General features: G+C 36.6%; 1 protein-coding gene across 9 annotated transcripts; it reads right to left on the bottom strand.

The window, feature by feature from the left end:
- Window positions 1-602: 602 nt before the first annotated feature.
- Window positions 603-24,529, bottom strand: LOC149006772 (uncharacterized). Of its 9 annotated transcripts, none has more exons than XM_089164612.1 (8): window positions 24,051-24,529; window positions 19,303-21,891; window positions 18,031-18,450; window positions 17,591-17,695; window positions 12,947-13,164; window positions 12,540-12,582; window positions 2,015-2,268; window positions 603-1,213 (listed from the first exon to the last, which is right to left on the bottom strand). In XM_089164612.1, exons 5-8 carry the CDS (start codon window positions 13,030-13,032, stop codon window positions 817-819), a joined length of 780 nt encoding a protein of 259 aa, XP_089020738.1. In that variant the 5' UTR covers window positions 13,033-13,164; window positions 17,591-17,695; window positions 18,031-18,450; window positions 19,303-21,891; window positions 24,051-24,529; the 3' UTR covers window positions 603-816. The 9 variants fall into 9 exon arrangements, with proteins under 9 accessions (XP_089020738.1, XP_089020739.1, XP_089020735.1 ...); XM_089164613.1 differs by having other exon boundaries at window positions 18,031-18,116; XM_089164609.1 differs by having other exon boundaries at window positions 18,031-19,445; window positions 19,542-21,891.
- Window positions 24,530-26,070: the final 1,541 nt, after the last annotated feature.

Genomic DNA, 26,070 nt, shown 5'->3' with positions numbered 1-26,070 from the left:
GTAACTATCTAGTATCTACTACTATTGCTTACATTCTGAGAACCTCTCTCAAGAGACTTCAACTGTTATGCATGGACTAACTTGAGCGTTGGAGTTGGTTTCCCGACTTACAATTGGTTGGGTTGCTCTAACTTCTTTTAAATTTTTTTATATTTTTTTATTTATTTATTTTTAATTAGAACATTTCAGCCCCATCTTCGATGCCATTCCCAAATCCCAAATGCCAAACAACGAATAATAGGAAATGCAACTGCAAATAACTGGAGTAGCAGAAGGAGAAGAGAAGGAGCAGACCAATTTAGCAGTCTTCAATGTCATCTGATCAATTTCATCTATCGTCCATGTGAATCTCTTGCATTTTCTACAATAAGCTCCTAATATGTATGTCCACATATCATACAAAACCGACATATGACCACATCCTAAGATTTCATGATTCCTTTTTTAACCCTAAGATTTTAGGATTTGATGGATCACAGATACATCTACCACTTGGGTAACAATAATCTTATGTAAGAGTAAACTCTCTTTTCTTTTTTTTTGGGGGGTTCTTTGACCCGCTTCATGTACCAAAAAAAACTATCAGAAAGGAACAAACTAAAAAGATACAAAATGCTCAAATTCAATCTGAAATACTCACTTACTGGATCATCTCCCAAAAGTCACAATATACAGTAAGTATTTATAGATCTTTTCACTTCTATATCAATAACTAGATAAAATCTGTCTAAACTACCTTTTTTTTTTTTTGGTAGAAGTCTAAACTGATGTCTACGGTCTAACACACATATTGAGCTTTGCAACCTGAACATCCAGTCAGTCATTTAAGCAACCAGAGTGTACTTCTACCTCCCAAAACTTGGAAAAGACGTCATCCTCATTTGAAGCAACTGGATGAGTAGCATTTGCGAAGTCCCTAAAGTATGCTAATCCAGGTTCTACACCACAGCTGCCGGTAACCATTCGAGACCCATCAATGGCAATGGCAGAACACCCAACTCCAGAGCTTGACTCATCGGGGATACAACATTCCAAGGAATTCAATTGCATTCCTGTATCAATGTCCCAAACCTTAACGTAGAAATCTTCTGGCCCTCCGCTGACTATTTTATATGGATCAATTTGTAGAACTGATACAGGACCGACATGTCCATCCAAATCTTTTAGAGGTTCTGGTTTCTCTTGGCTTTTCCTAATATCCCACAGCATTACTCTGCAAACATAAAAACAGGGATTATGGAGATTCCCAATTTCATTTTCATTTTTGCATATTTCGATCCAACAACATGTGACTGATCTAATAGTGAAGCATCAAAATATCTTATCATTTAGATGATCAAAAGAAGTACACTGAACAACCCCAAGGGATCAACTCAGTTGGCAAAAACCAAAACCTCATAGTATAAAGTCAAGAGTTTGAATCTCCTTGGGCCAAGGGTGAAGCCCCGTGTCCCCCCCCCCCCAACCAAAAATAAAATGGAGTAAAGGTACAAGGGATAATTTATCCAGGCATCTTTTTTAGGCTCTTATAAGAAAAGCCTTAATCAGCATGCATTTATTATTAAGAAGTAGAGGAAACCCCTGGTTACACAAAATGTCCCCTACCTGCACTCTCTTTTTTTTTCTGGGTCAAGTCCCCTACCTGCTTTACTTATGGGACTTGAACCTGGAACCCCATGACTGAAGCATGCCATCCTAAGTAGTCAAGCAAACCCCCTTCGACCCCAAAAAATAAACAAATAAGGAGCAAACTCCCGGTTGGATATTCCTGTTGACGCATTGAATTGGCTCGATCTTTCATAAAATTTGGCACAGATATCAAATACTAACAAGCATTATCTTCTCTATGTAGAGCACAAATATACAAAATTTGTAAAAAAATATTTAAGTTATTTGAATAGTAAAAGCTGTACTGTCTGAAAAACTATTTGGCTTGGGCCTAGTATCTCCCCCCCCCCCCCAAAAAAGAAAAAAGAAAAGAAAAGAAAAGAAAGGAAAAGAAAGAAACTCTTACTTGTCATTTCCACCAGTGCAGATGAGAGATTTAGAGGGCAGCATCTCAAAAGAGTAGAGTTTCGGCTGATGAATTGCAGCTGTGAAAACTTTTCGCATTGTTCTCAGGTCAATTGCTGTGACTGCTGTACCAGCAGCAATATAACATAGAGATTCATGGCATTTCATACTCACAGGTGCTCCAAGCACGCTAGTCATTCCCACACAGAAAGAAGTGCGACCAGCAGCTGACAAAGTTGTATCCCAAACACGCACCTATTTAGGAGATAGCCCAACAAAGAAGCAAACAAGAAGAATCAAACACAAATATAGTGTTGTTTTTGTGGTCCTCACAGTCTCTAGTTATGGATTGGCATAGACCAATATTTGCTTCTACAATGTCACATCCAAAAATTCTAGGAACCAATACCAAAAACATGATAAGGTCCAACAACTATGGCATGTAAACCCGCCAGGGGGAAGGGGGGTGTGGGAAATTCAAGGGAGGTCCTACTTCCAAGAGAATAAAAAACAAGACATGCTGCCATTGATTGTACTATCTAGGTGGAGGTGCAATGGCTTTGCAAGACCAAAATAAAGACTAATATGGCTACTATGTCAGCACACGATGCTTTCAAGATAGCCTGACACGGAAATTCAGATGGTTTCTATTTATCTTTTCTTTTTAACTCATGCAAATATATCCGCATTCCACAGATATATTATTTATTTTAGAACAACTTTAAATTTCTCCACCAGAAAGTGATGATGTCTACGACATTCTTAACATCATGCCATTGTTATAATACCTTGAAAGGAAAAATCAGATTTATTTCAACCACTTTAGACAAAAGATGCTAAACCTTAACCAACATAACTTTAATGCCAGTCAAATTTATGGTTTGATAGACAAAGTTTATCACAGATAACCCCACCCCCACCCCCACCCCCACCCAATAAATTCTATCATACTAATATATATAGAAGTGTGTACATTGATCATGGCAAATCTTTCATTGGACAAGATTGCCCATTTCTCTTCTACAAAGACTTAACATACAATTATTAAAAAGAAGGTATTCTAATTTTCCCAAAGGGCAAAGATGTCCTTCACATCTAACTTCTCAAACCATTCTTCAACTGCCACCTTAGTCCATATTATCCTATTTCCTACATAGAAAGACTAATCATACAACTATTAGGAAGTAGGTATTCTGATTTTTTCAAAGGTTAAAGATGTCCGTCAAATTTAATTTCCCAAAAAGTTCTCCAACTTCTATCTTCAGCTAATTCTTTGTTATTTGGTTCACTCTAGCTTTGGCAGCGGTTATTTATCGCTCTAGCTTGCTCTGGTAGCTTGTGGAGGTGAATTTCTTCTTGCTCTCATTTTCTCCTAACTGATCCAAGGTAAAAGATCTCGTTCTTCTTTATTTATCTATCTCTGGTTCTGAGACCAAATTTTCTTTGGATGTTGGAACAGGATTATGAATTAGGTTTTCACCAATTATAATTGGCAAGCAAGGACAATGGCGCATCCACTTCTTCTAATTCTCAACCGATAATCTCGAAGGTAATTTGATCACAATTACATGACCTTCGGCAAACCAGGTAATGCTCACTTTCTGCTAATTGAACTATAGTTCCATTTTTAAGGTAAGGTTTTATATTCTATGTTGATATCAGTTACTTTTGTTTCCTGCATCTTGTATTGAATCTAGATCTTCCATGCTTCAAGAGAAGTTCCAGCGCTTCCGAGGTGTCATCAGACACTTAGCCTCTTTTGGTAATCACTCATTTCCTCATCAGTCTGATTTTTTGTATTCTGTTTTTCAAGTAAAACCATCAGTGGGTATTAATATCATAATTCTCTATATCACGATGAAAATAAAGATCATTTGACTGATATTTTCTAATAGAAAAAACTTCAGCAGTGCTCTTGTCATAGTGCTTTATATCTTCATCCATTAGATACAAGGATCTGAAGTGTGTATAATGGTCATGCTTTTCCCGAGATCAGTCTAGCCTCTTCCATTGGTTTCAGCTACTGTTATACTTTTCGTTTCAATTAGTGCTGCTAAGGCTTTGATTCACGTCTACAATGTGTCTCGAATTTATGGTTTAAGCTGTGGCATCACACTGTGTTATCGCTTGTGTAATTGTTCTCATGCATCTATGTATCTTTCTTGTTTGGAGGATTCAGATTCTGTTTCTCAGTGTCTCTTCATCTTCTGTTTGACTTTTACTCTTCTTCCACATCAATGGCTTGAAGTCTAAAGTTTTCTCACAATTCAAGTAAGATATTTTATATATTAAGTACTTCAGATTATGGCACAAATTGGTAAATTTTGCTGTTTTGGTCATGTTTCGAGGATACCCATGCAGAATCAGGGGTTTCAGATTCTGATGACCACATATTTATCCTTGTGGATGGGGTGGTTGATTCAAATAAAAATGGCATTAACAGTGGGGCCTCTGAGGAGCTTCTAATGGGTGATGAGGATTGAGGAGGGAGAAAGATTTGAGGCATCTATCCAGCAGCAACTACTTAACGAGATGACTGCTGAGGTTTGTGCTAAACATCGTACCTTTCATATGTTGTTCCACTGAAAAGAAAGCGGCGATGATGTAGCAGCGGAATCATGTCTTATTTCACTTTGCTGATATCCTACTTGCACAATGTTAATGTGAAGAGGAGAAATCTTGGTTGGTGTCTGCTTCATAAACATGATTATAAACCTCACCTACACTGTGTCTCTGCAAGTATCCTGACTTCATCTTATTTTGAACTTTTAAGTGGACTATGGTTTGAAATCTTAGCAGGTATTTTGAGTTGATAGGTCTTGGGATATCCATTTGATAGTTCTTAAAAGAAAATCAATTATTGCTCGTCAGTGCTGCCTCATGTGTCTGCTCGGCTTTGTTACCGGTGTGCTTTGCATGGAAGGAGAAGCTGTGATAAGTTGGGTTCATTATGGAAATCACTGGCCATTCTGCATCAATCATAACATTTGTTTATCCATTTGGATCCTTTTTTGTTGTGGTACCACTGTGTGAGCACAAAGCTATGTCTGCGACCTGGTTGTTAGATAGTTCTAGATACTTGGTACTTACATTCAATGATGTTAAACTAGATACAGAGGCAAACAAGAAATCATAAGTTAAGGGTCAGATTTGTATAGTTAATCTAGATTGGGTTATTTCTAATGATAGAGAAATAGAAGACTTCCATTATGAATCTTACTTTGTGCGTATACTGTTGAAATTGTTTGTTTGGATCTTAGAATCGTGATTCTATTGGGTTTGTTACTTGAACTTGTTCTCTCTCAATCGTTTAAGTGAGAATAGATCTGGAAGCATTCAACTTGTAGGTTTGGTGATGGTAGCATGTTCTACCCAAGAAAGAAAGAAAGAAGGAAGAAAAAAAACACAAAGCATGATACTTCAAGTGCAATGCCTAAATGGCTGATTCAACTCATAAAGGCTCATGAAAGCTTATAGCTTTTGAACTTAGAATGGATTATGAAAGCATATGGAAGTTCAGCTCCAACTTCCTGTACGAAATATGAACAGGTGAATTTGTGGAAGGCAAATCTAAATAAGAAATTGAAAGACAGATTGAGATAGTGCAGTCAGTTCAATAATGTTATTTGATGGTTCCTTCAATTTGGGTTGGCAACTTGGCATACAAAGATCTGATCTCTATTTTGGTTTTCAGGTACCAAGATACGCCGAAATGGCTACAATACATCCATAGCCACCTAAGGTGTTCAAATGGGTTATGCTGCTTGGTATGTGAAGGTTGAAAGACTATATTTTGGATTTCTGGGGGTCCTTTTTTGTTCTGGGTTGGCCCTTGTGGTAATGCATTGATAGTGATTTTGGTTTAATAGGTCAATATTCTCGTCTCTTCCCATGTCTCTCTGATGTCTCTCTGATCATGGTAGACATTTTCCCTGTTGTGTTTTCTGACATGGGTAGATATAGATATTGTCCAATTTTCTTTTACCAGCCAAGATCCAATTTCAGTCAGGTTCATTTGATAATTGTCATACACTTCACTCTACTATGAACCGGGAAATGGATTAGGAGTGCCCAGGCAACCTGATCTTAACAGGGATATGATCCTGTCCGGCGCTAATGTGGTGCAACCGAGCTCCTACTAAGATGAACAAATGCTCAATAAAAAGTTTAATAGTGATGCTAAACGACAAGGAATCAAGGCCAAAACAGCCTGTGATGGGGTAGGCTTTAGGCCGGGGCTTACGACTTTATTGAATTCTATTGTAGTTCTACGTAAGGATATTGATGGAAACCCATCAACTCAGAAGCAAAAAGACAAACACTAAGACAATGTTTCCAAGCAACTGTTGAAGGAAGGTCATCAAAGGTAATGGAACCATTTGTTATTTTTTAAAATTGCCTTATAAATTCTTAATTTATAATGATTCATATCATGGAAGGAAATTTTCTAAAAAGGTTTTCTTCTTTGGTGCTAACAAGATGTAAAGCTATAGTTGTACACAATGGACCAACAGGGTTGCCATCAGATGTTACTCCCACCTTGCGAGAGGATGACTAAATGTGACTAGAGCTGAGAACTCAACAAGTTATATGGCTTTCATCGTCTTCCAAGTTATAGAAGTATCCTGGTGGAGCCAAAGACGTTCAAATCTGTTCAAGAAAGATTTGTATAAAACAGCTTAAGAGTGTAGGTACTCCTAATGATATATCAAAAGAAGTAGACACTAGGGATGTTGGGCTACTATCCTTGAGAAGTAAAGTGAAAAGGAATCTATACAACTTGGATTAATCAGATCCTATTCTTAATATGAACACAACTTGGAAATGGAGAAGTGATCAAAAGGAGGAAAAGTGTTTCAGGATTCTTGGGCACAATGAAAGGAGAAGTTGGTGATACAATAGTTGTTACAGTTAGTTGGTTTTGTTGCTTTTTCTGTGGATGAAGAGGGAAACAGATGAAACAGAGAACAGGTTGTGGAGATGGAAGCAAATGGAAAAGGGTTTGACCTTGGTTGGTGTGTTATGATATCTTGCAGGTAAAATGGGAAAGAGGAAGTGAAAATCAATATAGTAAAACTTTAGGATAATATACGAAACACATGCCTTGTACATGCTACATAGCAGATTTGTATATCTTGTTTAAGGTGTTTCATTTAGTTTTTGGATGTTTGTATTTTCCGTTAATCTCTTTCTCCCAATTTGTTAATCAATTCGTAATGTGTCCGTTCTCATACACCAAAGGTTTCATTTTATTATGATAGTTTGTATACACATGTTTACAGATCAAACCATGCAGAAAATGAAATCTTCAAAAGCTTGATTAATTTTATTTTATAAATAAAAGAGAGTGAGAGAGAGAGAGAGAGAGAGAAAGTTACAAATTTATGATAAGGAATTTCCTTTTCTTTCTTTTTTTTGGTTATGATAAAAGTAGAGAGGATTACATTTAGACCCAAAAAAGAGAAAATTGAAATTGTGGAAGTGGGATAAAATTACAGAGAATCTTTTTTTTTTTTTTTGGGAGAAAATTTTTGCCAGTGTTTGCTGTTGATCCCAAGCCCCGGTAAAGGATGAGGGTTGGTACCAATACCTTTGGTTGCTTCGATGGTCAAGAATTAATTGTTCTTCTTGGAGACCAAGGATCAAGTATTGGTACCTTCGAGACCTTGAAAGGATGAGGGTTGGTGTGTCAAGTCGACAAGCTGGTACCAGAAAAAAATCTAACCAAACCCTTCTCATGGATTCAACCTTATATGATAAAAGCTATGCTAGGGCATTCCCCAACAAAAGAAGCGACGAAGATAAGAGGGCAAGGATTAGCTAGGGGTGTCCCCCATTAGCGACAAATCACATCAATGCCAAGATGTGGTGATAAGTAGGCAAGGGTTTCTGCGCCATGGACTAGTGCGGGTAAAGAAGCTAGTCCAGAGACGTAAGATTAGATTGGCATCTTAGAATATAGGATCTTTAACAGGTAAGATCTTAGAATTGATAGATGTTATGAGGAAAAGAATAATTAATATAGCTTGCATTCAAGAGACTAGATGGACGGGTAAAAAACCTAAAATGTTGGATGAATTTAAACTCTAGTATACTGGAGATAAAATTAGTAAAAATGGAGTAGGTTTAATAGTGGATAAAGATTCTAAGAACCATGTTGTGGATGTTAAAAGAGTAGGTGATAGGATTATTGGCTTCAAGCTTGTAATGGAGAAAGAGATCGTAAATATAGTTAGTGCATATGTACCTCCAAGTAGGATTCAATGAAAGTCTAAAGTAACAATTTTGTTGTGGTTGGATTGAAGCAAGGAATTCGTCGAGGAAAAAAGATTATCATAGGGGGTGATCTAAATAAACATATTGGGAAAGATCAAAAGGCTATGAGAGTGAACATAGAGGATATGGTTTTGGAAAGAAGAATTAGGAAGGGATCTCAACTTTAGATTTTGCAATGTTTTTTTATCTATCTAGTGTAAATACTTACTTAAAAAAGAGAGAGAAACATTTAATTACCTTCAAAAGTGGACCATAGTAGAAGACTAGAAGCCAAATAGATTTCTTTATGACTAAACAGACTAATAGATTGTTGTGCAAGGATTGCAAGTTGATACTAGGGGAAAGCTTAACCACACAACATAGACTAGTAGCTTTGGAACATACTTACCTCCAAAAACTCATAAAGGTGCAAGGTTAACTATCCTAGGATAAGATGGTGGAACTTTAAAGGAAAGTGATTGAAATCCTTCGCTAATGAAGTAGTCAAATAAGAAAAGTAGGATTTTTAGGGAGACACTAATGCGATGTGGAATGAAATGACTATGTGTATCAGGAAGGTGGCCAAAGATGTCATAAATGAATCAAAAGAAAAGCTCCATTCTTATAAAGAAACTTGGTGGTGGGATAGTAAATTTCAAGCAACCATTAGGAATAAGAAAAACTAATTTTAAGACATGGCAAAGAACCAAGGATGTTGAGGATCTTCAAAGGTATAGGTTAGTCAAAAATGAAGTTAAAAAAAATTATAGGATAAGCAAGGGAGAAGAAGTACGAAGAGTTATACAATAAGTTGGGCATGAAGGGATAGAAAAAATCTATAAAAATGAAGCTAAAAAATTGCGAGTAAAGCAAGGGAGAAGAAGTATAAAGAGTTTATAATAAGTTGAGCACGAAGGGATGGAAAAAAATTCTATTTATTAGATAGCTAAAATAAGAGATAAGAAGAGTACGGATCTTGACCATGTTAGATATATCAAAAGTGAATATGGTAAAGTACTAATACGTGATGAGGACATTAAGAAAATATGGAAACTCTCTTTCTCTAATCTACTAAAAGAGAATACTTCAGGCATTTGTGATTCGGGCATTTACACCATTCATCAAGGCACTAATCTTCGAACATATATACGGAGAATTTTAGAGTTTGAAGTAGAAGAAGCACTGAAGAGGATGAAAATAGGCAAGACTCAAGGTCTTGATAAAATCCCAATAGAAGTATGGAAGAGCTTAGGAACCTACAGGCAAACTTCGTTGACTAAGTTGTTTAATGAGATTATAAGTACGGGGAAGATGTCAGATGAATGAAGGAGAAGCATCATAGTTCAAATTTACAAAAATAAAGGAGATATTCAAAGTTGTAACAATTATAGAGGCATTAATTGATGAGCTATACAATGAAATTATGGAAAAGAGTAATTAAAACCACTATGAGACACTTAACCACAATTAGGGAGAACCAAATTGCGTTTATGCCGGGAAGATGCACAACGGAGGCTATTTACCTTATTAGGAGACTTATGGAAAGGTATAGAGAGTGTATAAAATACCTCCATGTGATATTATTTATTAACCTAAAAAAGCTTATGATAAAGTTCCTAGACCATTAACTTGGCAAGTACTAGAGAAAATAAATGTTGCAAGTAAATATATGAACATAGATAAATATGTGTATGATGGTTCAGTGACAAGTGTAAGAAAAATTAAGAGGGGGGAAGTAATGAATTCCCAATCACAATTGGGCTACATCAGGGATCAGCTTTAAGCCCATATTTATTTGCACTTATAATGGTGAATTAACCAAAAACATTCAAGACGAGGTTCCTTGGTGTACGTTTTTTGCCGATGATAATGCCTTGATAGATAAGATTCCAGTCGGGATTAACACCAAGTTAGAATCATAGAAATCAATTTTGGAATAAAAGGACTTTAAACTAAGTAGAACGAAGATAGAATATCTAATTTGTAACTTTGATCATGATCAGACAGATGATGAGATAGTGAGATTTAATGATAAGGAGATTCCTCAAAGTGATTGTTTTAGTTAAATTGGTTCAATCAAAAAAAAAGTGATATAGAGGATGATGTTTTCCAAAGAATTAAAATAGGGTGGATAAATTAGAAAAGTGCATCCATAGTCTTTATATGATCGACGTATTCCTTTGAAGCTTAAAGGAAAATTCTATAGGACTATTGTTTGACCAGTTATGATACATAGTGTAAAGTGTAGGGTTGTTCAAAAGAATCATGTAGATAAACTTAGGGTAGCAAAAATGAGGATGCTAAGATGGATGGTGGCAAAACTAAGAAGGATAAGATAAGGAATGATCATATTAGAATTGATCTCGGAATAGCTCAAATAAGTGATAAGCTACAAGAAAGTCATTTAAGATGGCATGGCCACATTCAATCGAGGCATGTAAATACTCCTATTCGGAGAAGTCATATAATCTAGATTGAAGGAATTATAAGAGCCAAGGGCAAACCTAAGATAAGCTTAAGAGAAGTGGTAAGAAAGGACATGTATAGTTTAAGCCTTGTATTTAGCATGGCCTCAAACAGAGCAAGAATCCATTTATCCAACCCAATTTAGTTGGGACAAGGCTTGTTGTTACTGCTGTTGAATTTTCATTTTCTTTTTTGAGGGAAAATGGGGCAATTAACTTAAACATTGAAAATCTAGAACCATGGTATAAAGCATGCAACTAGCAAATAGATACAATTAAGAGGAAAAACGACACCATGTGACAAGTGTGGAAATGAGGATGCACAATACAAGCAAAGCAAGTTTTTCCATAATAATTTTTATTAACAAAAAATAACGCAATGACTAAATTAATTAACAGTTAATTTTATATTCACAGGTTTATGGTAAGATTCAAAGTCTCAGATTCGACAAATAGAATAGCAATTACTATGTTTGATGCTATTCAAAGGTAAATATACAATAGGACTAACATTATAAAAGAAATTATTCATACCGCTAATTTAATTACCTTCATTAGATTTCAATTCCTTTATCTTATAATTTTGCAGCACAAAAATAAATAGAATTCTTGTCATGGTGGAATACTTTTGACATAGAATTGAAGAACATAAACAAGAAAAAAAAAAAAGCCCAACGGGTTAGTCCCATCAAAGGCCTAAGCATATAACCCAAATTAGCCCATGACTGTTATGGGCTAGGACTGTTTTAGTGGGTTAAAGTCAGCCCACATGTTATGACTTTCATGGGCTAAACCTAAGCCCAAATCTCGTCCTTGAGATTTTCATCAAAGTCAATAAAAGGGGCTATAGTTTGAAAATAAGGAACTCTTGTCAAAAGGTTTCCTTTGACAAGAGTTAAGTAGCAGTTGAGTCATTAATAAGTAGGTGTTAGCTAGTGGCCGGATGTTGTACTTAATGTTTATGTCACTTTAGAAAGACTAATAAAGAAACTTATGTAAGAGGGTGGAATACATATTCATCATTTGAAATCAAAATCAATTTCTTAGTTATTCTTCGATCTTTGAAGAAACCTTGTGTTTGATCAAGGTAGATTGGTGTCCAATTCAATCGATCTACCTAGCTGTGAAACCTAGGTGTTATTTTGCTTTCCTTGCTCTTCCGTTTCTACTATATCATTCCCTCACGACCCCATCTAACAATAAGTCCATCTAGTTCTTAATCTTCTATTTTGGTTACTACCCTTGACTTGAGGTATAAATTTGTCCCTACAGTTTTGATGTATCCTAGAGTTATCATTGTGATAGCACTCTAGATTTCAGCTTTGCTTGACATCTGAATTCTGTCTCATTCTTAAGTATATTAAATTTGAATTTCTTTCCTGTGAAAAGATCCTATTTGGCTATTGTTTTGACCATTCAAATACAGTACTACATTAACATTCTTTCTACTTCTAATTGAATAGTAAAAACAACTACAATCGACATTGAAGGTAATCGTTGCAAATGCCAAAAAAAATGATGAGATCAACAATAGTTGATTCAGAATAATATGGAGACAGTAAAAGCAAAAAGATCAAAATGGAGAAAAATGAATTAGAATAGGTTTACTTAAATTTCCAATGTATTCAATACTTTATATTTAACTTTTAGGGTTCCTAAACCTTTATATTTAATTTTAATTTAGTTTTTCGAGAATTATATTGATTATAAAGTTAACTTTCATTATTTTTGTCTAATTGACACTAACTAGTAAACATGTATGTGTGTGTATGCATGTGCGCTGTGTTATGTTGGACTGTACCACACCTTTGCATCTCTCGAAATGCTCACCAAGAGAGAGGTTTTGTGCCTGCAGAAGGAAAAGACAGCCTTAAGCTGTTGATTGAAATACAATAACAGTCAATATAAGATGCATATATGAAGTAGCAGAGAACAACATTAATTTCACAATAATTTGCATCTCCAACTGAAAGCAAATTTTGACACGAAACACGTACAAATATTTGGGTTTAAAGAAAAAATAATAATGGGAAGACCTATAACAGTCCCTCTTGATAACAAACCAACCATGAGGGATATAGTCTGGCTACCAAAAGTATAATAGGCATACTTAAGAATATTGGAATCAAGTACGGAATAAAAAGCATGAGGAAAAAAAATAAAATAAAATAAAGAAAGAGCCAGAAAAGTCTAATCAGGAGATAATCTCATACCCAGCAACTGACAACAGTGAGATTGGTTTCTCATGCCCATGATAAGTAGTTCTTAAAGCATGTTGGCCCCGTTTGCCACTTGACATCAAGGTCCAAAGACGGACAGTACCATCTTCACCTCCACTTGCAAGTATTTTTCCACTACAGTCACCTAGCAACTTATCTGAAAGCGTGGTAACCGGGCCATTATGACCTCTTAAACAGCGTCGGCAACAGTCCTGCAATTAAAATTGCAAACTGAATAAATCTCTGCAGACAGGATCAGGTAAAAATAATTGCCACACTCGACAGCATTCAGCATAATATTTGTCTTGATTAGGAACAGCTAGTAATAATGATATAAAACCACCCCCAACTAAAAAACCCACAAGGATATCATATAATAAAAGTATCTCCTTTAGACCATATCCAGGGCAATGCTCACCTTGCGCAACAGCTTGTACATGAGATACCAAGACCTAACTGACAGTGTCCAAGTGGCAAGATGCAACTCAGGCCCTAAACCTAGACTGATGATGCTCAAACTTAGGCCAGCCAACTTAAACATAGAAAACCATTGTTTTGAAATTTTGATAGGTTTTAGTGTTTCCTATAGGGACTAATGTGGGAATAACTAAGGTAAGCCGAGTTAAACCAGGCCATACCTCCAACTTAGTTTTAAATTATTTGTCAGACAAGAAAGGACTGAAATTTCAAGTAAAAGATTTTGGACATTCAAATCTTCCTATATAATACCCAGGGCTACAGAAGCTTGACCATAAACTATGAATTGGTTGAAATTGAAATCATTAAGGTTGAAAGCAATGTCATTGATAACGTAAGCAGTTAATCTAATTCCTGGAAATGAAAGGAAGAGAGGAGGGGGTTTAGGGCTTTTTTTATTCTCTCTCTTTTTTTTTTTTTTTTTTTTTTTTTTTTTGGGGGGGGGGGGGGGAAGGGGGTATAAAAGCCAGAACCAGCTAGAAAGAAATATAATTTCCAAGACCATGCTACTGGAAGATCAGTTAATGAATATAATCTGATGTGAACACGAGTTTGACCCTGGCAAAAACCCTAGGTGGCGGCGCCCCCTAGATGGCTCCAAGAAGCCTCCATAGGCTGGCCAAACTCCCTAGTAGGTGTAGTTAAGGCATCTTCAGCCCTCTTTTCTTGCTGGAATTAATTCCAGATTTCTTCCTAGAGTCCACTTTGGATTTTACTTCTTAATTTGAGTTGTTTTTGAATTGGTTCAGTTGTGGATAAGATAAGAGAATCTTTTACAAGAAGGGTTCTTATCTTTTAGAAGCTAGCTTTTAATCAGAATTTGTCTTTATTAGTTGTTGAGTTAGTAGTTGGTAGTTGAGTGTCCTAAGGAGTTCTTTTCCAAGTGAACTTTTTTTGATAGAGTTTTAACCAATCTTTTACTTTCAGAATGCGTCTTTAGGGTTTTAGACTCTATTCCAATAGTCCAAATTATGTGGTGGGATCCTAGTCTATAAAGGAATCCTAATTAGAATCTAATTCTTTTAATAGGCTATAAATAGCCTATTGTTTCTTTGAAATCCTTCAAGTTGGATTGAATGAAGATTAAATTATTTGTGAGAAACTGGGTCGTGGTTCTCTTTGGGAGGGACACGGTGGATTTTTTATTTGTTCTTCATCAACAATCAGCAACCAATCTCCAGTTCCAGCAGCCATTAACAAACTCCAGCAGCCTCCATCAGGTAAGTACACACATCCAGCCCTTCCCCTAATCCTCATCGCAGCCCCTCCCCTTTGCCTTTCCCCCATCGCAGCGCTAGGAGGACCCATCCCCCACCATTGCAGCCCCTTCCCCTGTAGGTACAGCGGTTTCCCAACCCTCCCCCCACCTCCCTTAGACCCATCACAATCACCCCTGCCCCTCCCCTGTTCTGCACAAGACAAAACCTCCCACCCCCAACCCCAGCCCTTCCCCCTGCTCTTTGAGATCCCTAGTGATGCAGAATTGAAAACATATACAAGAAAGAAAAAACCCAATGAGTCAAGCCCATCAAAGGCCTAAAGCTATCACCCAATCAGCCCATGGCTTCATGGGCGGACTATTTTGGTGGGTTAAAGTCAGCCCACATATTTTGATCTTCATGGGCTAGACCTAAGCCCAAATCTAATTTTTGAAAAATCAATAAAAGGGGTTGAGCTTTGAAATAAGAAGAACTCATTGTCAAAGGAGTTTTCCTTTGTCAAGAGTTGGGTAGTGTCATTAATAGATAGATGTTAGCTAGTGGTTGGATATTACATTTAATGCTTATCTCTCTTTAGAATGCTATTTAAAGAGACTTATGTAAAAGGAGGACGACACACTCAGCATTTGAAAATCAAGTTGCTACACTAGCATTCCTTTTCTATGGAGAATCCTTGTGTTTGATCAACGTAAGTCAGTGTTCGATCCAATCGATCCACCTTGTTGTATGAAGCTCGGGTGTTAACCTTGTTGTTCTTATTGTTCTCTTATTTCCCTTATTTTGTCCCTTCAATTTCTTCATCATTGACAAGTCTACTCTAGTGATTTACACTTCATCCTAATTTCCAATCTAGTTCATAGTTCTGCCCCTGCTTTGAAGACCTATTCAGTCCCTATTATTATACCATTATCCTTGTAATACCAATCTAGTTTTCAGCCCTCTTTCACATCTGAATTTTGTTTCATCCTAAGTCTATCAAATCCAAAATTTATTCCCTGTGAAAGATCCTATTTGGCAATCGTTTTAATCAATCAAATACAGTACTTCATCATTTGGTATCGAGCCATGACCAGGGGATGAAAATTCCAAACCATCTGGTCAACCTGATCCTATGGTAGCAATCATGGAGCTGTTTCAACACCTTAACAACTAAATCACCACAAACCAGAAGCAAATGGAAGAGAGGATCTCAGTAATTGAGGCCAAAGTTGCTGCTTCAACTCATGCCACACGCCCTCCACTTGGTGAAGAATCCCAGCCAGCTCACTCTGTAGCTAATTTTCCTACTCGAAGGAATATAGAAAGAGGGACTCAAAGGATTCTAGGTGCGCAACCAACCTTCAAAGAACACCTGCAGAGTTATTTCACTAGAGACAACCTACATTCAATTGGCATGCTGGTGACACTCAAAATGTTAAGCTTAAACTAAAGGAATACTCAGGCAAACATGACCCTCAAAGTGTTTTATGATTGGTTGGCAGCTTTGGATGATTATTTTGATTGGTATGAACCATCGGAGGCATGAAAGATGAAGCAAACACGTACGAAGCTAGTTGGAGCTGCGCGTAAATGGTGGAGAATTCATGAATATAAATAAGTTAGAAGATCATGGAAGAGCTCCTACTACATGGGAAGAGATAAAGGAAGAAATTAAAGGGACAATATGACGGAATTGAGAGAACAATAAAGACAACAAAGTAACATCCGAGCTTCACACTACAAGGTGGATCGATTGGATCGGACACCAACCTACCTTCATCAAACATAAGGATTCTCCGTAGAGAATGAATGCTCACAAAGCAACTTAATTTCAAATAATGAGTGTGTCCTCCTCTTACATAATTCTCTTTATATAGCATTCTAAATAGACATAAACATTAAATGTAACATCCAACCACTAGCTAACGCTTACATATTAATGACTCAACCACTACCTAACTCTTGACAAAGGAAAACTCCTTTGACAATGAGTACGCTTATTTCAAAGCTCAACCCCTTTTACTGACTTTTCAAGAATTAGACTTGCCTTAGTCTATCCTATGAAGATAAAAATATGCGGGTTGACTTTAACCTACCAAAGTAGTCCTAGCCTATGAAGCCATGGGCTGATTTGAGTGATAGCTTTAGGCCTTTGATGGGCCTAATCCATTTAGTTTTAGGCCTTTGATGGGCCTGACCCATTGGGGTCTTCTTTCTTGTACATGTCTTCAATTTTGCATCACCTAGCCACCCTCCCCACCGTCCTGCGATTCCCTTACGCCCCTAACCCAACATCCCCACTCTCTCTCCTTTTGGTTCTCTGTTTCTGGCGGAAACATAGAGAAGAGAGAGAAAAATTCAGAAAAAGAAAGGAAAATAGAAAGAAAAAAGAAAGGAAAAGAAAGACAAAGAAGAAAGGAAGAAAGAAAGGAAAGAAGCAAAGAGTGAAATCAAGAAAGGTTTTCAAGATCCCTCCCATATTGATTGTTCCCTAATTTCCTCCTTTTCGCCCATCCATCATAAAATCCCTTCTTCATCCCAATTGTGTTTCTTTATTTTCCTTTCAATTTCCCATCTACCCTATAAGCTTCTTGGAATTATTTGCTGGAAGATCCTGGACAATCCTATATTCTAGGGAATCTTCTCAACAAACGCTAACCCTAGAACTGGATTTATATCATAATCATTGATCCAATGCAGCCAAAGGTCTCACCACTACACAAGAATTTGGCAGATATGCATTATAATCAAATTCTAGGCCCAAACAAAACTCAATTCTTGACATATTGGTGAGTTCAGGTATTACCTTCTTAGAGATATAGTGAACAACTATGCAATTAGTAAAATTCTAACTACGCCTTCCCAATCATAGGTATGAGATGTCTGAAGAACAATGAGGGAAGGGGCCAAGACTAAAAGGTATCACAATCATGTCAAAAGATAAAATTACAGCAGCCTATACCTTCCACCACAGACGAATAGAGTGATCACAACTCGAGGTTACCAAAAATTTATCTTTACTTTGTGCCTCACTTCGAAAAGCGATGTCTCATTAAGGGAAAATAATCTGGACCAACAGCAACATTAGTAAAAGGTAAGTAATGAATAAACTTAACTATATGCTGCTATTTTAACATTCAGTTCTATCAAATACCACTGGCTTTTTGGCCATCTTATTTGATGTTATAGCAGTTAGGCATAATAAAGGTGCCAAATAAAGAAAAGAAAGAAAAAGGAGGGGGGGGGGTTGTGTAAAGCTGTTAATACAACAAATGTCAGGAATAAGAAGTAAACATGTTGATAGCAGACATAAATTTCAAATAAAGTAGTAAAATGCAATGATGGTTCACCAAAGCATCATATTTTCTGGATCAAGAAAACCAATGGCCAATTTGCACGCACCTCATACATGTAATTCTTGCATTGTGATCTGAAAAGGTAACCGGAGAAACACCTGGAAGTATATCAACCTTAACTATCTCGGAACCCTATAAGTCAAGATACAGAAGAAGGAAATAAGTTTCAACCAATTCATATATGTAAATGAGATAGTTCTCACTCAGCCGTTTGGGATACATTTAACCAAAACCAAAAAAGTGGCAAAATGCTGACACAGAATACAATCAAGATCATGGTGGAAGATCTCGCGAGATATCATATTTTTTCACATAGGCGAGATGAGATGAAGGTCAAGAGCAGAAAGTTGGGATATCTCGCTCAAGATCTTGCCATATCTCGCCCTGGATCTTGCTGGAACTCTCAATTTTTGCATTTTTGTGTGGATTTCGGCTGGATTGTCACTTGCAACTACTCTTAGCACATCTACAACATCGAAGGAAGACCAATCATTCTTTGCTTGTCTTATGAACTTATGATTTAATGACTTATATAGAACTTCTAATGGTTGTATAATTTTATTATTCTATTCTTGAAATTTGAAATTGTGATACTCATATAGATGGAATTTTGATAACATTTAGGTTACTTGATGCATTTGATAAACTTGTTTTTCATTTATATGTCTTAAAGGTTCAATATTACATGTTGTATAACCTTGCATTCCCAAATCCTACAACATTTTGGTTTCACACTATGGGTAGACTTAGGAATCATACATAGGGTTGTTTTTTGACAAATCCAATGCCACTAATGTGTTAAAAAAGCCTTAAATAGGCTAAATACCAAGTTTCAACCCAATTGGGATCCTAAAACCCACCGAGATGGGCCACCGAGTTCACGCAAAAAAATTGTATATCTTGACCGAGATCTCACCGAGATGGTCGAGATCTCAGTTTTTCAAGGTGGCGAGATCTCACTCTTATCAAGAGTGAGATCTTCTACCATGATCGAGACTTTTAAATGCACCCACAGAAATAGTTTTTCTTAAATTTCATGAGAGTAATTCTTGCATTATGATATAAATTATACAATATTCATCTAAAACAGAAAAACACATTTTAGATAAAATCAATAAAAATAAAGAATTCTGGGAACTTAATCATAACCAGACATTGTTTAAAAATAATGTCCGAGTTCCACTTTAACAGTTTATTGGCACCCGGAAAGATAAATTAACAAATGCTAGTAAAGAAGGGTAATGTTTTAAGGGGCGGGCCTTGGTGCAATGGTTGGTGGACCACAGTTGTAGCCTGAAGCCAAGGCATCAAAACAGACCTCTCAGTAAAATTGCTAGGGTAAGGCTGCATAGGAAATTTGAGATTCTGCTTGTGCAGAAGCATGCGGCACGGCGGCACCAGGTTCACCCGTTTTCCCTAAAATATAGTCTTCAAAAACACAACTGATAGTTGGATATAATTCTGGGAAAAAAGAAGAACAAAAAAAGCCTAATAAAATCAATTGTATAACATATGAAATAGAACATTTAGCCATAAAAAAGGGCATTAAAAGATTACATGTGTCTCTATCACCAGCAAAATTTGTCATCAGACAGATAATCAGGCAGTACAAGTTCTTGAACCAAGAAAGATATAATCCTAGAAGAAGAAGAAGACGGTAAGGACATAAATTTGACTTAAGCCTATCAATGGTACCAATAACTTTTAGCTAATTACTTGAGCAGGGAACAAGGCGCAAACAGCTATAGTAGCAGAGCAATCAGATATGAGTAAACAACACTAGAATGTTCCAAATTCCAAAAAGGATAGCTACCTTCTATCCCATGTAAGCAATGTGGTATATATTTTACAGAACCATCAGAGAATTTGCATAACTAGAGCATAACCTGACAACAGATTGCTCAATTCCTACAACAAGAAACAATGTTATTTCATTCTAAAGTTTTGCAAATCCAAAAGGGTTTGAGGTTACAATCTGGGTCTTTTACAGGAACAGAGGTCATTTGGATCCCTAATTTTATAATCCAAAACTCCCAGGAAGATGGTATCATGAAATAAATGGTGCCTAGAGAACTAATTAAAAAAAGCTTTCCAGACAATACCTCAGTAATTTATCTGAAAATTTCTCAAGGCATTGTAAATAAGATAAAGCTTCTCAAAAATTCATTTTTCAGTATTGTTAAAAAGACAAGCTGGGAGGATAAATATTTTTTTGATAAAATCCATGAATTTCTCAAAAATTTTGAACACCTAGAAAGCATCTCCTATACTTTTTCTGCAGGATTAAAACGGAGGTGCAATATGCATATGAGGATATTCACAATATCTAATTCATTGTGAAATACTTGCACAGATAAGACAGTTTTGCAACAAGAAACAATATTATCAACTTAATAATATTTTCAAAAAATATTAAAAATATTTTTACAAAAAGCCAGTTTAATGATCATTAAATGATTTTTGAACCTATTTTCAGTCAATTGGAATAAGAGCAATCGGTTTTTTTGTCTTCTCACAGTAATTTATGGAAACACCTCATTATATTTCCAGCAGAATTATTTAAACCATGATGCTCCAAGCAACAGAGTTTTGGAAGCTTGATAGACGATTTGTTTACAGAATATTCAGTTTAATTGGTCAGCAACAAAGAGAAAAGTTTTTGCTACCTTATCAGACCTAGCAGTTGGATATAGCATCTGAAATTGACTTCATTGGTCGATAATGGAAGATAATGTTGCCTCAAATATTGCTCAACAAGTTTGTTCAGAATCTTCATATAGAGGCAAACTTTGATTGAATTGAACTCCATGAAGCAAACAGAATTTATTCGAGTTAGTCTCTCAGAAAAACTGAATGAAGACATGTTTTTGTTACTGATTTGGAGATGAACCACATGTCACCTTCAAAAAGAGAACTTGAGGGTACCAATTCATAGACCAATATGCTTGTGTTGAGTAGTTAGATGTGCCATATGGACTTTTGTTTGAATTTAGCGAACTGGTTGTATCTTCAAAGCTACTTCTTGAAGAACAACAGACTTTTATCACTAGTAAGCTTGCTCAGCAGAATGATATCTAAGCTCTAAACATTGAGAACATGCAAGAACCAAAACCCAACTGTCAAGCCACCCATCTAAAATCACGTGGATGGACTTCACAATAAAGGACAAAATTGACCTACAGCATTTCATGTTTATGTTCTCTGATTTATTTACATGAAATACAGGGGAAGGTGCACCCTATATTGCAGATGAACTATTAAAAAAAGATTCATCCTTATCCTAACATACGAATCTTATGTGAAGACGGATTCACACGGACAACAGAAGCAAAGAAAGGTTCATTCTTTTGGTAACCATTCTTAAACAAGGCAAGAAATAGTAAACAACCATTCCTGACAAGAAGTTTCAATGAAATTAATGAGAACAACATTCATACGAATGCTTGGTGTAGACCTTTAGCTCACAAGAAGAGACCACAGTTTGCTATTTCTTGTCCACCAAGAAACTCTTGTTTTTGAACTCCACCAGGTAGTAGGCATAACATCCCAAAAGAAGAATGATTGATGATGTGAGATTTAAACATCCAACAAAATCAACTTAATGGCCAAAAAGTAGTCTTCATCTCTCACCCAACATTTTCATACTTGCATCTAAAGGATTCTTTATATGATCTTCAAGAATGTATTAATAAATCATTGCAAGAACAGTGGGTTTCATACCTGGGCCAAAAATATGTCATCTTTATCCAACAAAATATGGCTGAATGATTTTCTCATCAAAGAGAAATGAAGAATCCAGGGGTCAACAAACTTAAATTGCTGAACTGCAGTACGCCTAGATAAATATACTTCCCTAACTCCTGAAGTTAATGCAGAGCTTGACGATATTTGTTGTGGCCAATGGTCCCTGTATTCAAGGAAAACAGGCAAAGGTATTGTAAATTCAAGCCTTTTAACTTCTATGGCATAAAACTTTCTGCTATGCCAACTAGAAAGTTTACTGGGAACCAACTGATGGCAGAACTTCTAAAATCAAATCAGACAGATATCCTAATCGATGCCTAGGTTTGGGCTGCCGTTGAGCCTGCACCAGTCCGACTCTTATAGTACAACCTAGACCAAGTTCCTCAGAAGCCATGACCTCCCAAACCAATTCCAACTCAAGTCTAAACCATGAAAAGAACTTGATCTGCAGGAGCTCAATCCATGGACGAAGACGATAGAAGAATATGCTAGAGTTTATATGGACTGAATAAAAAACAAATACAAGCACCTAGATTCGTTCTCTTCAACCATGAAACTAGAACTTCTACGTTGCAGGAAATTCATTCAAAACAAAACCAGCAGTTTATTGAGTTGATATTGTAAATATGCATTATTATGATGGACATTTGAGTCTTTACTTGAATGTTCAAAAGGACGTGGTGGACATTTGAGGCAAGAGGCAGGGTATTGTGGTCATGACACAGCTCCATATATATACACTTCTTATTGGAGGGGTTTTAACCCTAATCTGTCTCACATTTTAGGGTTTACTTTTCTTTTCTTTTCTTTTTCTTAAATGAATTAAAAAAATTTGTTGGGAGGGTAATAAGTTTCTATGGGAGGGTTACTTGTAATCATGGTACATCCTTTCGCCGAAATTCAGCGATATTTGGCCGAATTTCGGGCAATTCGGCGGCTGGCGAACCGAAACGGGAAATAACGAGATATCGCCGATATTTTCAGCGATATCTCACTATTTATCGCCCAACTAGTTCGGCGATATATGCATGAGATCGCCGAATTTCGAGCGAACTATCAACCTGATTTTTGGGATTTTCTCTCTCCCCTCCAAACCTCACCCAAAGCTTCTCTTTCTTAGTTTTTGGCATTTTTGCCATATTTTCGTTCGATCTTTGACATAAAGCCTTAGGTCTCACTTCATTATTGACATAAATAGCATTGTTCACGATGATCAAGCGAGATTTCAAACAGATCTGAGTGTTTTGTGGAGTTTTTTATTTGAAAGGTAACTATTATTCTCTAAACTTTTTTTTTTCAACATGCATGCCATAATGTAGTTGGATGGGTATGAAATCAATAATGGAGCGTAAGCTTGAAGTTGTAGCCTTTGGGCCTTGTACACACTATCACAGAACGAAGAGCTGACGGATCCACCGAAGCATAATACTTGGTATTGAGTATTGACATGTACTTAGTTGTATATTTGTATTTATATACTAGTATAGTAGTATTTTTTAATAATGTTTATCAATCTATTATCATTGTGCATATTTACGTTAGTTTAATTGTTTAAAATAATGTCATAGAATTCCAATTTTACTCGTAAACAGTCGGGTATGTGCCCATCGAGAACACCAATTTGGGTGAGGTTTTAGGCAAAACCAGTCATTCCACTATGTTTATTGGCATCAAATTAGGGTAAACACCAATTTTCAGCCCAAAATGACCAAAAATACCCCCCAAAATGGGAGGCCGAAATCTGCCGATATATCCGCTAGATTTTGCCATTTTGGCCAGTTCGCAATCATTTTGGCCAGTTCGCGATATTTGGCGAAAAATCGCACCTTGCTTGTAATAGGGTATGGATTACAATGTCATTTTGGAAGTTGGTTAGGGTCAGGATGGTCGTGCCATTAGGGTAGTACCCTCTGTTCGTCTTCCCCAACCTGATCTTCTAATTTTCTGTTCTTTCCCTCTAGAATTTCCTCTCCTCTCAGCATCTAAAATTTGGGTTCGTACCATAAGGTTGTTGTGCCATTTGGTGTTGTTTAGGTTGAGAAATGTATGTGTTGTAAACTCCATACTACTATACCTTCCCTTTGATATTGTTAGTGCAAGACCTCTGAATCGTGTGAGTCAGCGTTGGATTTAGGATTTAACGATCCGAACCAAGTAAATCCCGGTGTATTTGTTCTCTTTCATACTTCCTAGAGGCGATATCTCGTTTGCATCTCAACAGTCGATAACAAATCAAAGCGAGGATAATTGAAAATAACAAGATACACGTAATCTGAAGAAATGAATTGAGAGAACATCACTAAATTTTAGGGGTGGAAATACCTGAACCAATGGAGCCAGATTGAATCGGAATAGGCAGCTCTTTTGAAGAATTTACAGGTCATGGCCATGTTAGAAAGGTCTTGCAGGTTCAAAAACCTGGCGGAGTGAACCAAAGCATCGAGGTCAAGATCCGTAATATTTCTCGAACTCTGCTGGCTCGAACGTAAGGGTTCCATCTTCGTCCAATGAAGCGACTATCACCCCCTCTAATTGAACTACGGAAGAAACTGAAATGGAGACGAACTCGAGAAGAACGAAAACTGGGGAAAGAAAGAATATGTGTGCAAAAAATTCCAACGGCATTCAAGATTCCATAGCTGCAAAAAAAAAAACAAGTTCACGGAGTAGAGAAATCCGATCACCGTCAATGTGTGCCGATATATATAGTGGACACGTGCGAATGGATTTCCGTTTAGAAATTGGAATGCCTTTCCCGTGTCGCCACCCGTCAAACGCTTATGAGTTATGACAATCATCGTTGACCAAAAAAAAAAATGTCGATGTGAGGTACGGATTTGCAAGCAATTAATCACATTAATGATTCTTTGTACAACATGGTTACTTCGTGATTTGTTGGAAGAGATTTGGGGGCTTCGTGTTGGATTCCGCCAATGTGTTTTCATTCATCACTTGCACGAAGTTAATGCTGCTGCTGATTATCTTGCAAGTCATGTTGCGACTGAAACAGAGATTTCTTATTTAGTTTCCTACCTTCCGGAGCTCAGTGCGATCACTGATGCGGACAGGAATGGTCATATTTATTACCGTACTTAAATTTATAATGTATTAGATATATCTATTATTATAATATAAAGCGCATTTTACCGGGGAATTTTTATTGTTATTTAATTATTTAATAATTAATATTCAGTGAGCTTCTATGTTGTTTATTATTATTATTATTATTATTATTATTATTATTATTATTATTATTATTATTATTAAAAATTCTCTTGGCTATTGGGGGACTTGGGACATGGAGAAGCCGAGGAATAAAGTTGACCAAACGTCAATGACGAGGCCTTTCAGGTCCCAAAAAGCTTGGGTCACGCGCATTAACATCAAGTCGAGATTTCGACCGTTAGATCCAAAATGTTGATAGAAATTTCAATCCGACCGCCTGAAATGTTTGGCTTGATGGTCATGCGCATTTACGCAAGACCCTTTCAGGTTTAATGGCATGGTTAAGATCTTATTTATCCAATTACCAAAAGAAAAGAAAAATAACCTATTCATCCATAGCGTTTAACACTCTTAACCTCAATTTCCCAACTAGCAGAACTACTCATTTCGTCCTAAGAAGCATCAATGCCTTGAATAATTTGATTAGGGGTGTTAATAAAATTCTCCCAACTCAAACCTGTCTGAATCCACCCAAGTCCTACCTTAGCTTAGGTTTAAGTTACAAAATAACTAGCTCTGACAAGGTCGGGTGAGGTCTGAGCTTAGCCTTCGGGTCAACTTAGCCCAACCATACCCAATCCTATGTTATATGTTAATTTAATCACTTTAAAAGTATGTAAATTGAGTTTGAATAATTATTGACAAAATGTGCAATTAATTATTTCAATGAATTAGCTCGAGAAATATTAACATTACATAAATAAGAAGTTGAGTTCAAATCTTCTTGGTGTCCCTAATACCTCCATCTACATTATATAATAAGTTGAGTTCAAATCTTCTTGGTGTCTCTAATACCTGCATCTTGTTTGTTTCTAGGTTAAAATTTAGGGTCGAATCAAGGTAAAAGAAGGTTAATCCAACCCTATAGATAAATCACGGCAGGTCAGGCTTAGAAAAACTCTAACAAGCTATGATTCGAATTGAGGGTTTAAGTCCCAGGAGTTGACTTAGACTGACCTGACCCAACTCGACCCATTAACACACCTATGTCTGATATTTGATTCTGGTTCTCGAACAGATGAGTCACCAAATTCACCACCACCAGAAGATGTTGTCCTTGTTAATGTTCAGAATGATACAAGGGACTTCTGCTGCTAGAAAAGAACGCTGCCGCTGG

Source organism: Hakea prostrata, chromosome 8, assembly GCF_041222555.1.
Source record: "Hakea prostrata isolate BN-2017 chromosome 8, UWA_Hpros_2, whole genome shotgun sequence".
Classification (NCBI taxonomy): Eukaryota; Viridiplantae; Streptophyta; class Magnoliopsida; order Proteales; family Proteaceae; genus Hakea; species Hakea prostrata.
Note: the sequence above shows the minus strand (reverse complement) of the source record. Positions and strands in the feature narration are given on the sequence as shown.

What these genes read in the sequence shown, in the direction of transcription:
- LOC149006772 (XM_089164612.1), bottom strand. Translation starts at nt 13,032, where the DNA reads ATGTCAAGTGGCAAACGGGGCCAACATGCTTTAAGAACTACTTATCAT. An exon ending in TCACTGTTGTCAGTTGCTGG is followed by an intron (nt 12,583 to 12,946) that starts GTATGAGATTAT and finishes TTCCTTCTGCAG; the next exon opens with GCACAAAACCTCTCTCTTGG. An exon ending in TGCACTGGTGGAAATGACAA is followed by an intron (nt 1,214 to 2,014) that starts GTAAGAGTTTCT and finishes TTATGTTTGCAG; the next exon opens with AGTAATGCTGTGGGATATTA.